The sequence below is a fragment of the Mus caroli genome, chromosome 2, assembly GCF_900094665.2.
Source record: "Mus caroli chromosome 2, CAROLI_EIJ_v1.1, whole genome shotgun sequence".
Lineage (NCBI taxonomy): Eukaryota > Metazoa > Chordata > Mammalia > Rodentia > Muridae > Mus > Mus caroli.
In genome coordinates, this window is record NC_034571.1 from 36930733 (window position 1) to 36947167 (window position 16435).

General features: G+C 36.6%; 1 protein-coding gene across 3 annotated transcripts in view; it reads right to left on the bottom strand.

The window, feature by feature from the left end:
* Lrp1b (LDL receptor related protein 1B) overlaps positions 1-16435 on the bottom strand; it is a 1970757-nt gene that overhangs the window by 610109 nt on the left and 1344213 nt on the right. For all 3 annotated transcript variants that reach the window (XM_029472167.1, XM_021181392.2, XM_029472172.1), the window contains exon 32: positions 3740-3889. In XM_029472167.1, the coding sequence (XP_029328027.1) occupies positions 3740-3889 (150 nt within the window). The remainder of the gene's footprint in view (positions 1-3739; positions 3890-16435) is intronic.

Genomic DNA, 16435 nt, shown 5'->3' on the forward strand with positions numbered 1-16435 from the left:
GAAATGTAATTGAGGAAAATACATAATAAAAAAAAAGAACCACTGAGGGTGGTCCTCTGAGGCAGGAACAGGACCACTGATTGAGAGTAGGGGCTGTTTCTGGTTGAATATGATACCAGTTTAAGCTGTCTTTTCCTGTCATTTGCCCTAACGATGAGCTAACACAACCAAAAAGCATGTTCACTTTTGAAAAGAAATTGATTTTGAAAATAAGAATTTGATTAAATTTTTGGTTTTTTTAAAGATTTAAAAAAAAGAAGAAGAAAAGAGTTAGTAGTATCAGTAAAAGTGGAAGCTACGAAACTCTTTAATTTAATAAAGGGTCATGGTTTATATAGTACAATACATGTTAGTATGTCATATGTAATATATAGTATAAATACTTCTTGTGGGAGTAGAAAAAGTCAATTTTTTTTGTAGTGTTATGACTTTATTTTTAGCATTTCCTCTCACTTGTTGGTTTTCTAAATACTGTTTAGTAATTTTGCTTAATCTTAAATTTTGAGAACAATGTGAATGTTTATTCTGAGACTTTCTGAATTTTCCATTGGACTTTACTTGAGGTTAACATATGCAAAAGCACATGTGAAAGAACATGTGACTGTTGCTTCAACACTGCTGAGTCATATATATATCATGTTACAGACCTATTCTGTAGAACCCAGAACACAGGACACTTGCTATGCTAGAATGTGGGGCACACATGGAGGAGAATCAAGAACCCAACATCATAGTGAGTTGGCGGTCAATCTTGACAGAGACATTGTCTCACAAAGGCAAGCAAACAAAATTATCCCAAAAGAACAGCTGTTAATTTCAACTATAACAAAAGCCATTGGATAAGGCTGCGCGTGTGTGTATATATTTTCAAACACATGGAGAACAACATTAATCCTGAAATGTATGAGGTAGTTTTCTTATCAATCTGGGTGTCATTTAGGTATGTGTTTTTGTATGTGTATATATGTGATTTGAGTATGTCTGTGTATATGTTTGGGTATGCGTATGTCTGTTACATGTCTGTGTGTCTGTTCATACATAAAAAAATAATAATGCCAATACTGAACTCTTTGACCTAGTGTTCTTAGCAAACTGAATGACTTAAATACCTAGAAGATTAGTTTAGCACAGGTCTTAGGCATTTCTGTCCTGGCTTTTCCGGAGAGAATTGGATCTTGAGAACTCTGACATAGTGAATCACAATCTGAATAGCTCAGAAAGAGATAGTGAATCATTCCCCTGGCTCAAGCAGGTTGTTCACTGGTGCCATGTCCTTTGGAGCTGTTTTGGCCCTGCTGCCATTCCATTGTTGTTTCTTTCTGCCACGAGGTGATTATTGCCAGTACTAGTCTAGAATCAATGTAGCCAGCCCCAATTAAGTAAAACCTTGAAACTAAGAGCACAAGTAAGAACTAATTACTTTAAGTTGTTTATATTAGTCATCCTATCAAAAGAACACTGAAGTTAACTGATAGCACATCTAAAGGTTACGGAAAACCTCCAAATGCCAGGAAATAACAAACCAGTGATATTTTTAAAGGGAGAATTCTTTGCTTATAGGTATAAATGCCTTGCCTTGAGAAAATCTATTTTTGAAAGTCTCTCTTTCAAGAAATAATTGAGAAAAAAGAGAACTACCAAAAAGTAAAGTAAAGAATGATATCAGAAGAAAGCCACTGAAACCAGGAGGATGCTATTGCAATGGCAGCTGTGAAAGATCGTGGTGAAACCTCAGATCCCTAGTGACACCAGGAACATTAAACACAGAAAGTCCTCTTCTCAATGGAGGAGATAAAATACCTGCTTTCCTGCCCAGAAATCGGGAAGTGGATTTTGTTAATGACCTGGTGACCTTTTTGCTCTTTGCTCAGGCAAACCTCACCTACCTTTCACTATAGAGTCAGACCTCACCCAAATTCCCCAAAGTGATTATTCCAGACTCTTCCTTCCCAGGATCTTTATCCACCCTTAGGGGAGCTCTCACAATACTTTCTAGCCTGTTGACCTCTATGCTACCTTGGTCAGGAACTGCACTATATTTTAGGCCTTTTAGCTATACAGCTCACACTCAGGAGCACATGTACTTTGTAAAGGAGTTTCTACGTAGTAGTCACATGTTAAGTTTTACTGTGCACCTAGAATTTGACTGCTTGTTGCTTGGAAAACTCTTTGCGTAGAATACTGGGCTTTTTTGTTGTTGTTTTGTTTTGTTTTTTAATATGCTGACAATGAACTGTTTGACATTAGGGTTCCTGATATCTGACTTAGGTTGACAAAACAAATCTGAAGAGATTCTTATTGTCATCTTTTCATGGTTTTGCTTTCCTGTCTGTACACCTGCAGGATCTTCTTCAAAAGACTAGCATATAAAACTAGAGATACCTGAGATCTTAATTTGACATTTATGCAGAAATCAGCACTTTCAAATAGACATTCCTATTTGTAATGCATGCACACACACACACTATATATATATATATATATATATATATTACATCATTTATGACAATTAAAAAGAATTTCCTTTTGCCCTCTTTACAAGAAAGGAAGAACCCATTGTGTTTTAAATATTTTCTGTATTTAAATTTTCACAAATTGTCATTTAGTCCTTTTTGTGTGAGAGAAATTTTCATTATAGCACAGTCTAGTTCACATCCACTAGGTAGGTAGCACTTGCTGTTCTCAAACTCACTATGTGACCCAGGCTAGGGCAGAAGTCAGAGTCTTCCTCAGCATTCTACATTCTGGGAAAATAGATGTACATCACATCTGGCCTTTACTCATGCAGTTTTCATGACAGGAAATAACACTATTAAAACATAGTGGTTGCATAGAAAAGAAATTTTAAAATATTTAAACATAAGTAAATTACATCCTATCACTTTGTCATGTACTCATAAAAAATCATTACCAAAACAAAAAAACCCACCTTATATTATGGATTATTTATGAACAGGTGAAATGATAGAAATACTATAGAAAGTAGAATTTTTACAATTTTAAGGCCCTATTCACTAACTATGCAAACTTAAAACAATCCATATTCAGGTTGAATTTCTTTGAATGGTGTAAGGCTACACTGTGTTCCTTGACGTATTGTGGTGTTTGGAACTACAATATGAATCGTATTTCTCATTTCTTGTAACAAAACACAACCATTGATAAACTTCATGGGACAATCAGTCTTGTAGGTTGACCACATAGGTCCTTCCACTAGACCAAAAAAAATCTTCGCCAAACAACACTTCTTTATAGACCACATCTTACAGGTTACAGCTTACATGAAGTGCTCTTTAAAAAGAAAAACTTAAGAGTTGATTATTTGTTTTCCTGAAAGCACATAAGATGAAAGACTTCAGGGTGGAGAGAGTGATCCCCGTCATTGGTCAAATGACACTGCTACCATGACCATTCTTGAAAAACAAGTCAGTTTTGACTGCACTGGAAAACATGCAAGCCTTTTACCTTAGATCCAAAACAGAGCCCAGGAAAAAGTCATACAGGTGTAAAATCTGCACAAAACTGAGAAGCGATAATCCAGCACTTAGTGTCTAATCTGGATAATCATAAAAGTTTGTTTTCTAAGGTTAAAAAACAGTTTAAGAAACTACAGAGATGCTCAGCCTGAATGTCTCTTTGGTGCTAATGACACAGAAACTTTACTAGGATTTTAATAGGTAATAATTAATCAACTCCTAATCAATATGATTCAGCCTCACCGCAGAATCACTGCACTTACCCATGATGGTTAAGGCTGTAGCTTTTGTTAATTCTTCCTTCATTGACTCTATTACTTCTAAATTACCACCATCTAGGTTGCATCGGTTTATGGTTCCATTTCCAGAACTGATCCAATAAAGCTTATTCTCCACATAGTCTATCGATAGACCTGTAATTAAATTAAACAACTTAAACACAGTAACAGTCAGTCAAACTGCAATATTCACTTACCATCTCTTGATCGGAGTAGAAACTAGGTCAAAAGTTCACTTTTTGGTTTTATAAAATAAGACCTTGCTAATAGGAAGTTAGATAAATGGTGTCTTATCTAGCTGAGGGAATTTAGACTTTTATTGACAACTTCACAGTATTGAAAGAAATAGCAACTCCATTTTACAGATAAGGAAACTAATACCCACAAAGCTAAGATATCTGTGTTCTCCACACAGACATATGTAATTGCTGTGTGTTCCACACAATCACAGTTGACAGAGAAACATGTCTTTGTGCATTCAAGTTGGCAACCAAACTCACTGTGGAGAAGCTTATAGGCAGATGTTCAGATGTAGCTGCAAACTGTTCCTGAGCTCCAACAAGAGTAAGAACAAAACAGAGTCCTTCCAAAGCAAACAAACAACAGAAAGATGAACAAGCAGAAAGAAAAGAGAGAGAGAGAGAGAGAGAGAGAGAGAGAGAGAGAGGTGAAGGTAGAAGGAGCTGACAAGACTTCAAGTGAACTAAGAGGGTGAGATTTCACTGGGACAGTCCTTCACTCCAGTGAGTCAAAGGTCAGAGAGGCAATAAGGTATAAGTACCATTCCACTCACCAAGAGCCACTCAGCTCACCTGCATAGTATTTCACCTGTGGACGGTCTTTGTTTCAGGAGAAGCAGGAAAGGTTCATTAGCAAAATCACAATGCAATAAAACAGGCATTGTGGAGATATAGATTTTAGACATTATTTCTGTTGGCCACATCAGGTAATTTATTTTAACTACTAATAAAATTAGTCAGAACAACAACAAATAATATAATAATGATGATGATGATATAAATAAATAAATAAATAGTCGGGTATGATAGTTTAAGACGAAAATCTTCCCCTTCATTTTGTTTAATACAGTCAGCATGACTCTTCTACATGTTTTATGCCACCTGGATATGCCTTGTCTAGTAGAAATACAGTAATATGTCCAAATTTTCATAGTAGGCAACATTTGTATTCTTCTTACATTCCTCTCTAGTGATGTTAAAGTAATATAAAGAATCAAATAAACATTCACATTAATAGGAAATTCCTTTCTAAAATGTGCAGTTTGTCTATGTCCATGAGAATTCTAAATTGTATCTGAAAATCAAGCCAAGTCAGTAGGGAGCTGCATTTTTGATGACTGCTTCTGCCCTCAAGAACTCTCAGTAGAACTTGGTTTTGGCATTTTGCCCTTAGGTTGAAGGAGAGAACTGTTCCAAGTATACACAAGGAAAGCCTCTGTTAGGCTTCCTAAGATGTAGTTTCTGAAGGCAGTACATCATATTGTGACCTCTTTATCTATGTACCCATGGGACACATTTCTTTCAGGGCCATGTGCCAGAAAAAGCTATATATTGGAAATATAAAATTTTAACTGATCATATTTCTGTCTTGGCTTTAGCTGCAAAATATCAGAGTCAGATTTGTGAGCCATCTCCACTCGTCATAAAAGGATTGCATCTACACTATTAGTTTTAGTCCAGTGTTGATAGACAAATCTATTATTTTCTTTCACCTCGAATATTGAGATCAATAGTGCTGTCTAGCCTTTCTTAGAGAGTGTATTTGTTTAAGTTTCTTTAATCTTCTTTTTGGAAAGAGAGTGAGCTTTCTTATTGAACATGAGTGACTCCAAATTAACCCACAATTACTGAACCACTTTCTCAGCTACTGCATATTTGGCAGTCTCGCTAATAGGTAATGTATAATGTGGAATTCAGCAGAAAATGAAGTGACAGTTGGGCCACTGAATTCTAGTGAAAAATAGGAGGAAAAGAAGTGATTCACTCTATGTTTACTTGCATGGCTTAGGTTTACTTGCATACTCTTAGGTTTGGTTTTTTTTCATAGTGTCCCAGATTTCCTAAATGTTTTGTGCCAGGAAGTTTTTAGACTTAACATTTTCTTTGATTGATGTATCTATTTTTTTTTCATTGTATCTCCAATGTCTGAGATTCTCTCTTCCATCTCTTGTATTCTGTTGGTGATGCTTGGGGCTGTAGTTTTTGTTTATTTATCTAGATTTTCCATTTCCAGAATTTCCCCAATTTCTGTTTTCTTTATTGCTTTTGATTCCTTTATCAGGTCTTGAACACTTTTATTCATTTCCTTCAACTGTTTTTCTATTCTGTGCTTTCTTTAAGGGATATATGCATAAGTTTTTAGTTGTCAACAGTATACATGGATGGTCTAACAACATTGAAAATTAAATTGACATGTGTATTTAATAAAATCTGCTACTTCAATGGATAAATAACCAAACAGTTAAGTAGAAGCCATTTAATGGAATAAAATATAGTCAGTGCTACTAGGATGGGAAATAAATCACAATGAAAAAAAAAAGGTCAAATATGAAAATGTTTACAAAACTTTCCTGAATGTATTTGGGGGATTAAAATTATGTTACCCTAGAAGGTATGCAGATGTGCTGACTGGAATTTTAACATCTTTACAGATAAGTATATCTTGTAACTAACTTAAGGAAGCTACTCAAAAAATTACCCAGTGATATATAAGGTTTATATTTATGATATTTAAATAATAAGCTGAGTAAAAATATTAAGAGACTCTCCTAAAAGCTACCAATTTAATTGTAGTTTTCTATAAAATATTCATTAATATCATAAGGGTATGGTTATCTGAAAAATCTAAATAAAGCAAGGAAATAAGCGAAAGTATGGAAAAATCATCATTTAAATTGCAAAACATAAAAAGCAAAACATTTAGCTTTCTCTATCCCTCTTAGTAATATAAAAGTTGAATTGGTATCTATGCCTTGATTCTCACATCTTTTAATGTATTCCAAAAATTTTATGTATTATTTACTTAATAATTTTCAATATGTGTGCCATATTAATTTTCTGAAAGAATATAAGTTGCCAGACTAATGTAATTCTCAAATAACTGGCATAATACATACATTGATACATAAAAATGTTTAATACTTTTAAACAAAATATTTAACTATTTATTTTTTTATCATTAATAATGTGTTTTTAAGTAATGTAACAATTATAACTATGTAGTTCATTTTATATATTTTGTGTATCTTCCCTTTTAAAGTCACAAAATTAAATCATCATAGAAAGAATGATAAGACTTTAGAGAGATAAAAATTTACCTAACATTTTCTGTCATATATCAAATTTCACATCAAAGCTCTCCTCTCTGACTATGAGTTATCTTTTTCCGTAACATTATTAAAAAGCACTGGAACCCGGATATGACCAAAAATTCAGATGTCTAGCTATATTAGCCCTTAACTCTGCTAGCTGGCATGCTGATATTGTGGCAGCAACACAAGCCTACCAATCTGTCCACAACATCTTCATGGACTACCTTGTACCTCCTGGGAAGACTTTAGATGCTAAGTTTAATGAATGTACTCTTAAAATCCAAGGATTCTCCCTATTGAACAACTCTGTTTTCTCTTATGTGATCACAGTATAAGGTACAATTATTCAGTGGTGTTCCTAGAATAAAAATACTTCCCCAGGGTCAGTTAGTAATTATATGACACACTGGGCAGGGATATTGCTTGACAGGTAAATTGCTAGTCACATGAGAGTAAGGATCTGAGCCATCCCCAGAACCCATTTGAAAAGCCAGGTTTTGTGGAATATGCTTGTAATCTCATGGCTGGGATAGTGAAGACAAGCAGATTGTTGTGAATTGATGCTTGCTAGCCCACTAGTCAAGTATAATTTATGGGCTGCAAGCTCCAGTGAGAGACTTTGTATCAAAAAGCTTGGTGTCAGTTCCTGAAGAATAATATACTCCATACTCCTTCACATAATAACATTCATGCAAACACACACACACACACATACACACACACACATGCACACACACACACTTATTGCATATACATGATGATGGAGCCTAATGCATAGAGAGCTCTCAATAAATGCCAGGTATTTACTATAAGCATGTTTCCTTATATACACTTACAGCTAAGGTCTGTTGAAACCTGCTAAATTTAGATGAATTAATTATTACAAATAGGTTGACCTTATTGGGCATGCTAGCAAATGCATACAATCACAGTTCTCAGAAATATGAGGGAGAAGAATTATGTTCAAAGCCTGTCTAGTCCCCCTTATCAAACACAACAAAAGAAAAAACAAAACAAAGATTGATCTACATAATTATGCATAATTTTCAATTATAAAGCAAAAAGTTATACAACTTTGCATTATGAAATGTGGTAAATGCCATACTTAGTTCTGTAGCATTTGTAACCCTCATAGTCAACAATAGACAAGTATCAGCAACATAAGTATGGAACTCAACAGGTTAAGTGCCAAGGAAACATACTAAAACACAAATAGACGATAATACACAGATGGCAAGTGGGCACCTGAGAAGATGTTCACTGGCCTAAAAAATTCCAATCCATATTATAATGAGCAATCCTACCCATCTATCAGAATGGCTGAACTAAAAGTTACTGAGGCAGTTAAGAACTAATCACTAACAGTAGAGCTGGGAGTAAGCCACTGGGAAAACCATCAGGAGTAGCTTTCTAACCAAGTACAGGATGAGCAAATGCTAAGTGACAAAAGCTCTGTCCCTACCAGCATGAGAACAGGATTTATGATCCTAAGACCTCAGGTAAAGCAGGGCAGAAGTGACTGATTCCTATAAGCCAAGCACTGTCAAGAAGAAACATTATCAGAGTGAATGAAGTGAAGGGTGATCCAAGAAGATAAGCAGTGTTAGCTTTAAGCCTTCACATACACACACCCATTCACTCACATGCACCTACAAATACAAACATACTACCTACATCCACACATAAGAAGGAACAAATACACAAAACCCAAGTCAATTCTTTCCAAAGGACTCAACAATTTGACACTTGGAAATTTCTACCAGAAAAATAACAAATCCTCACAAATAAAAGCTGGTACTTGAATAATTATAGTAATTTAATTATAACTCTCAGAACTGTAACCACTGCATGTACCTTAAGGTTATGGAACACTACACAGACAAAACAAAGAATAAACTGTTGTGACACATGAAACAATGGCAAGGACTCTTCAGAAAGAAATCTGCAATGAAAATTCTGTCTCAAAAGATTTCATGACTGGCCAGCTACTCTGTGCCCCTGAAAACAGCACATTGTGAAGGCATCCCAGGAGGTCCCCTGCCCAGAAAGAATGAAAACGGGCAATCTCAGGAGGTAGTAGGTGGGAAGACCCTCTACAATATACCAGTGACTTGGGAGGTGAGAGACTCTCAGAACTTAGATGAAATGCTCTACAGTGGGGAGAGGGAACTTGTAGAGCCCATCTCCAGCAGAAAGAAAGTGCATCAAGTGAGGGATGGGGTTGCCATCCACAGTCAAAAACTCTGACCCAAAATTGTCCCTGTCTGAAGGAACTGAAGAGACAACAATGGAGAAGAGCCTGACAAAAAGGAAGCCAGCAACAGGTCCAAATTGGGATCCAGCATAAGGGGAGGCCCCAAGGCCTGACACTATTACTGAGGCTATGGAGAGCTCACAAAAAAAGGGGGCCTAGCATGACTGCTCTCAAAAAGACCCAACAAGAAGCTGAAAGAGTCAGATGCAGATATTCACACCCAACCAATGGACAGACCCTTGTGGTTGAATTAGGAAAATGCTGGAAGAAGATGAAGAGGAAGGCGACCCTGTACGAGGATCAGCCTTCTCACTTGGATCCCCAAGATCTCTTAGACATGGGGCTACATGGGGCCACAAACAAGGCAGCATACACCAGCTGATATGAAGCCCCCAACACATATACAGAAGAGGGCTTCCTGGTCTGGGTTCAGTCAGAGAAGATGCACCTAACCCTCAAGAGACTGCAGCCCCAGGGTATGGGAAGGTCTGGTGGGGTGTAGGTGGGAGGGCACCCTCATGGAGATGGAGCAGTGGGGAGCAAGTATGGGATGTGGAGCAGTCAGAGCTTGGACCAGGAGGGGGATAAAATCTGGCCTATAAAAATGATTAAATAAAATTGAAGAAAACAACAACAACAAAAGATTTCATGACCATACTTTAAAGCATCATTTCTATATCGAGAAGCAGAGGTGCTAGGTCAGGAAGGAAGTAGATGGGATTTTAAATGGATGAGGTAAAGAGTAGTCATCTACACACAGGGTAGCATTGTATAGATGTAAATGAATGAACACAAAAAGAGACAGTAGAATTAAGAAATCTGAGTAAAAGATCATAGCAGCTTTATTTGTAATAGCCAGTGACTGAAACCAACCAAGATATCCCTCAACTAAAGAATGGATAAAAGAGTGTTCCTCTTTCTCCACATTCTCGCCAGCATAAAACAACAACAACAACAACAATAACCAACAACAAACGTGATAATCTACACAATGGAATACTAATCAGCTATTAAGAACAAAGACATCATGAGTTTTGCAGGCAAATGGATGGAACTTGAGAATATCCTCCTGAGTGAGGTAACCCAGTCTCAAAAGGACATGATTCATGGTATGTAATTATAAATGGATATTAGCCATAAAATACAGGATACCCATGGTACACTCCACCCAAATAAGCTAAACAAGAAGGAAGGCACAGTGTCTGACAAATACAGATGTGGATTCTCACAGCCATCTATTAGATGGAACACAGGGTCCCCAATGAAGGAACTAGAGAAAGTACCCAAGGAGCTTCAGGGGTTTGCAGCCCTATAGGAGGACCAACAATATGAACTAACTAGTACCCCCAGAGCTCCCTGAGACTAAACCACCAACCAAAGGAAACACATAATGGGACTCATGGCTCTAGCTGCATAGGTAGCAGAGGATGGCCTAGTCGGTCATCAATGGGAGGAGAGGCCCTTGGTCCTGTGAAGGTTCTATGACCCAGGATAGGGGAATGCCAGGGGCCAGGAAGAAGGAGTGGGTAGGTTGGTGAGCAGGCAGAGGGGATAGGGATTTTTCGGCGTGGAAGGCAGGGAAGGGGATAACATTTGAAATGTAAATAAAGAGAATATCTAATAAAAAATCTAGTAAATTCTTTTAAGTTAACAATAAATGACTTTTGATTCAAACAAGAAGAAGAAGAAGAAGAAGAAGAAGAAGAAGAAGAACAACAACAACAACAACAACAACGAAGGCACAAGTGAGGAAGCTTGAATCTCACTTAGAAGGGGGAATAAAATAGTCATAAGGGGTAGATCTAGGGAGGGATCTGGATGGGAGAAGGGATGGGGAGGGGAGTATGGGGATTCAAAGATCAGGTGTGGGGAGGGACAGCAGAGATGCCCAGATAGTCATAAGAGTAAATGGAAATAAACAAGTGATAGGGGGTAGAGAGGTGGGGGCATCTTCAGAAAATGACAGAGACCAAGGATAAGGGAGGGACTCAAGAATCAATGAGGGTAACCTTAGCTGTAACTCTCAGCAATGGGATATGGAACCTGAAGAGGCCACTGCTGTAGCAAGGCAGGAACCCCAGTGGATAAAAAGGGACAGCAACTTACCCACAAAAGGTTCCACCCAAAATTTATCCTGTCTAAAAAAAAAAAAACAATACAGGCATGGGAGATAGAGCAGAGGCTGAGGGAATGGTCAACCAATAACTGTTTTAACTTGAGACCCATCCCAAACTACCCGCACATATGTAGCAGACAGTCTTCATGCAGTTCCCGAAAAACTGCAACTGGGCTATTCCAAAAGCTGTTGCCTGTATGTGGGATGTGTTTTGCTAGCTGGGATGCCTTGTCTAGCCTCAGAGGGAAAGGATGTGCCTAGCCCCTCAGAGACTTGATGTGCCAGGTTAGTGGGTGGGTGGAGAGCACACTGATTGGCTCAGAGGAGAAGAGGAAGAGAGAAAGGTTGTGGAAGGGAGTGACCAGTAGGGGGCAGTGAGCAGGAAGTAAAGTATTTTTTATGAATAAATAAAAATAAATAAATAAAATAAAAATAATAATATTAAAATGAAAGAAATCTGAGTAAGACTGCCATAGTATTGTCACTATCTTGGTTGGGGTGTTGCACTGTTGATTTGTGTAATTCTCTGGCTGGAGAACATCAAATAAAGATTACAGGAGAGCTCTCTGAATTAATTTTAAAATATTTTTGAGATTACATTTATATTATTTTCCCATGTCCTTTACTTCCTTAAGTTTTTCCATGTGCCCTCTCCTTGTTCCCTGTCAAGTTCATGTTCTCTTTTTCATTAATTGCTGCTATCTGTGTATGAATACTTAAAATAAACATATGCATTCCTAAGTAGAAAAATACTACGTGCTCAGTCTGTTTAATATTACTGGTATGCATGTTTTGTTTCGTTTCGTTTTGTTTTTTTGGCTGCCTATTTGGTGTTGGATTACAAATTGGAATGCTCTGTGTTAAAAAAAACTCTTCCCTCCTGCTCTCAGCATTCCTTAGTTTCCTATCTTTCTTTACCTAGGGTTGAAGCCTTTGGGACTTTCCCTTTCTATATTATCATGTGTCTTGGTATTGTTCTTGTTCAGGTTACTTTTAGGCAATCGTTTTGTTCAATCTTCAGGGATATAACCTCTCTGACATTCCTAGGAATCACAACCTTAAAGAAAATTTCCTATTCCTTTGGCCATTAAAATCTTTTTGCCAACTGCTCTGCTATAATGTCTCTCGAGCCTTAGTTTCAGGAATTTTATTGTAGATGTTTCCATTGAGGTTGGCCCAAACAACTCTGCATTTAGATTGTTGTGGTTTCTGTAATAGTCTGTCTATTATAAAGAGAAGTTTTATTGATGAAGGCTGAGCACTACACTTCTTATGCACACACACACACACACACACACACACACACACACACACATGTAGATAGGGAATATGCTTGTTTAGTAACAGATGGTTTTAAGTTCTTCTTCAAGATCCATGACTTCACTAGATCCTTGTAGCTAGGTATTCAGTACTAGGCATGTTGAGTAGGGCTTAAATCCAATTAAAAATCAGTTGGTTACCACTAAAGTATGTGTGTCACTACTGCACCCTTAGAGTTAGTGTAACATGCTGGTCCTTGTGGTTCATAGGCATCATCCCTGAGTAGACTGTTGGTTGAGTCCCCTGTTTACAAGGTCACATGTTGCCTTCTCATACCAAGAGAGAGACAGGGCTTTCAGGTCAGGTCAGAAAGAGCTGGATTCTGTATCCAAAGTCTATGAAAGGTAACACTGACTAACAAGCCAAACTGCTCTCTTTGAGGCGTACAGGGTAAAATTCATAGCATGACCACATTTTAAGCATAAAATTTACTTTATGTGTTAAACTAAAATCATCTGTCAGGTATACTGCTGTAAATACAATTCTATTCAAAAATTCCACTCAGTTCTTAGTATTAAATTCAACAATAGGTAATTGGAATATTGGTTTGTATTTAAAAGCAATAAAGTTATTCAGCTCAAACTGTTGAAGGCTGATATTCCTCCATCTCTAATGGCACAAAAAACCCTTATACATTGGATATTTTGTTATGATTATGCATTTTTATGTCAATTATGTCACACATTTAAATGGAGAAGCAATAAAGCAAAGGATTCTGTAAATTACAATAACAACACAAGCCTATATGCTAGAAAGTTCAGAATGTCAATTTCTTACAGCTTAAAACTGGCATTTAAGGATTCAGAAATAATGAACTGTGAATCACGACAAGCAGAGGGCAGAGGATTCCTGTGTAGACCTACATGCTCCAAAAGACTTCTGCTGTGCCATAATTAGCCTGCATTTCTATGGCTACCAATGTTCTGGAAATTTCTCTTTTCCCAGCCCATGCATCAAGAAATCCTATGATTTTTTTTTTCTCTTGCTCTTCTCTTGAAGTCAGATGAATGAAACTCAGTAAAATGATACTCAAAGAAACGATCTTCTCTGGTCCCAGCATCATGGTGAAGGCTGAATCTGACTTTAGAAACATTTGATTTTTGATTTCTAACTCAAACTTTTGTTTCAAACACTGATCTCTTTCAAAAAGTCAGTTTGCGAATGTATGAGATGATGGACTCTCCAGGAAATAGCTACCGTGTAATTAATGTAAAGAATTCTGTAAGTGCTTATATGGGAGTTACTTTGGCTATTTTTATTGTAAAGTAATAGGTTGTACTGGATCAGAGGACCCAGACTGGGGTATAACATAAAGACATAGCTTTGTGGAAGAAGAAAAGTGAAGCTAATGCTAGTAAGAAGTCAATAGTTCTACAAAGCTGCCGGATCTGTGCTTCATATTCTGCAGTGTTAAATAAAGCATGGTAGCAATATCCAGGAGATGAAAGTCACCAAACGGAGGCTTTTTCTCTCCTAGTCACCTTGCTCCTTTCATGAATATTGTCTGAGGAAAGTGGTAGGAAACTAGAGAGGTCAGAAAGAGTCATCATTAAATAATTGTTCTAATTATTTCCAATGACAAAGTAAAAGTATGAGTAAATAATGTAGTAACAAATGTGATTATGGTTTATTTCAAGCTATTAAATATCATGTGCATCAGAAAAAATATTTTCTATTTATTTTTTCCACACATTAATAGATGCATTCACAGTACCATGGAATTCCAATTTAGAAAGTGTCTCAGGGGAGTAGTTCTGAAAGGACTTTCCAAGTGATTCACAACAGCGTGGATTCTTTGAGAAGTATTTCCTCATCCAGTGTAACCTTGACTTTATATTAAAGAGAAATTTTATGTAAAACTATAAGACTATTGTGTCAAGTTATTTGCCTCATAAATATTAATCATGGTTAAAATGTTATGACAAAAGATCAGATAGCATATACCATGCCTTGAATTTATTTTAAACACTGTAAAGCCTCTTTGAAAGACAAAAATTATTACAACTTATAGGAATGGCATAAATGAGGAATTATTGTAATAAAATCAGGTTTCTTCTTCTTTATTTCCTGTGCTATGAGGCTTTGTCAATAAGACAATAACTAGATCAATGCAGTTAATCTCAGCCTATCGCTTCTTCGCTTGAGATAGCTCTGGTTGAGTTCTTAATCAAAGCCAAATGGATACAAGTGTAATACTGCAGGGAGAGGAATTAGTAAGCAATATAAGCCAATAGAAAGTTTAGAAGCCAAGTCTTTCCACTTTTCCTTCCAATCTAAACATTCATTGTTTATAATTTTTCACACCACACTTCAATAAATGGCCACATAGTAACAAATATAGTAGCCTTACCTATTTCCTGTTCAAATATAAACTGAAAAACATATTTATTGAAGATGTTCTCCTGTGCCAACCATTGAGCTGAACTCATGACACAATGATAAAACAGACAATTTCCAAACTTTATCTCCAGGTGAAAGGAACAAGAGTTAAAAGGCAAAATGAATAACACTAACGATATATTTTTGAAGAAGTTTCAGCCCACTCAGGAAGGTCAGAAAAGCCTTGTGAAAGAAGAAACCCTTGGTTTATTAGAAAAGACAAATCAGTTAAAGAGAACGGAAGACATCTGGGCAAAGAAAAATCTCTGAGGAGGTAGCCTTAAGGTTAAGTGCCTAAGCAGCACAGAGAATCAAAAAAGTTTTTACACTGTTCCACTGCTATTTTAGTTGTACTTGACAAAGTATGAAGACACTGTCCTGATCTTTCTTGTTTGTTGCCCAGACACTGTAAAAGTTTAAATTTGTCGTCCTTTTCCTATAAACTCCTTTATATAAGCACATACAAAGTGAATCTGTCCAATCTCTTACCTTGTTATTAATTAAGATATAAATATCATCAAGTAGGTGCTATGTAGGCATCCAAGGTGCTTTCTGAATAGAAGATGCTTTGTATAGAAAAACTCTTACTGAAAGAAGCACAAGATGAATGTGAAGATGTTAGCCAGCCTGCCTGTCTGCTGCCAGCTTGCCTGCCTGCCTGCCTTCCTTTTTTCCTTCCTTCCTTCCTTTCTTCCTTCCTTCCTTCCTTCCTTCCTTCCTTCCTTCCTTCCTTCCTTCCTTCCTTCCTTCCTTCCTTTCTTCCTTCCTTCCTTCCTTCCCTACACCCTCTCTTCTTTATTCCTTTCTTCTTTCTTCTTTTTGCTTCCCTCCTCTTCTTTTCCTTTTTCTGATGTTTTCCTCTTTTTCTTTCATTCTATAAATTTCAATAGATACATTTTTCTGTGACTACTACTTACACTTTTCTGAACTGTTTCTTATTCTTATCTTCCACTAAAAGAAACATTTTTATAATTTATGTAACATTCAGAATGAATGTTAGCATATGGTAATAAAGTTAGCATATGGTAGATTCAATATAATAAAATAATTTATTACCTACCACTTAGAAAGAATGTCTGGTAAATGCATTGCTGTTCATCTATCATGTAAGGTTAATATCTTTTCTATATAAAATTGTGTTAAATGTCATGGAAATCAGTGTTTAGATTACCATACATCAGTGGCCACATTTGTAAATACACAAAGTATGCAAACATATGTATATGCATATGGACATGTGTGTGAATAGATAATATAGAGTTTGTTTTCAGAACTTGCAAG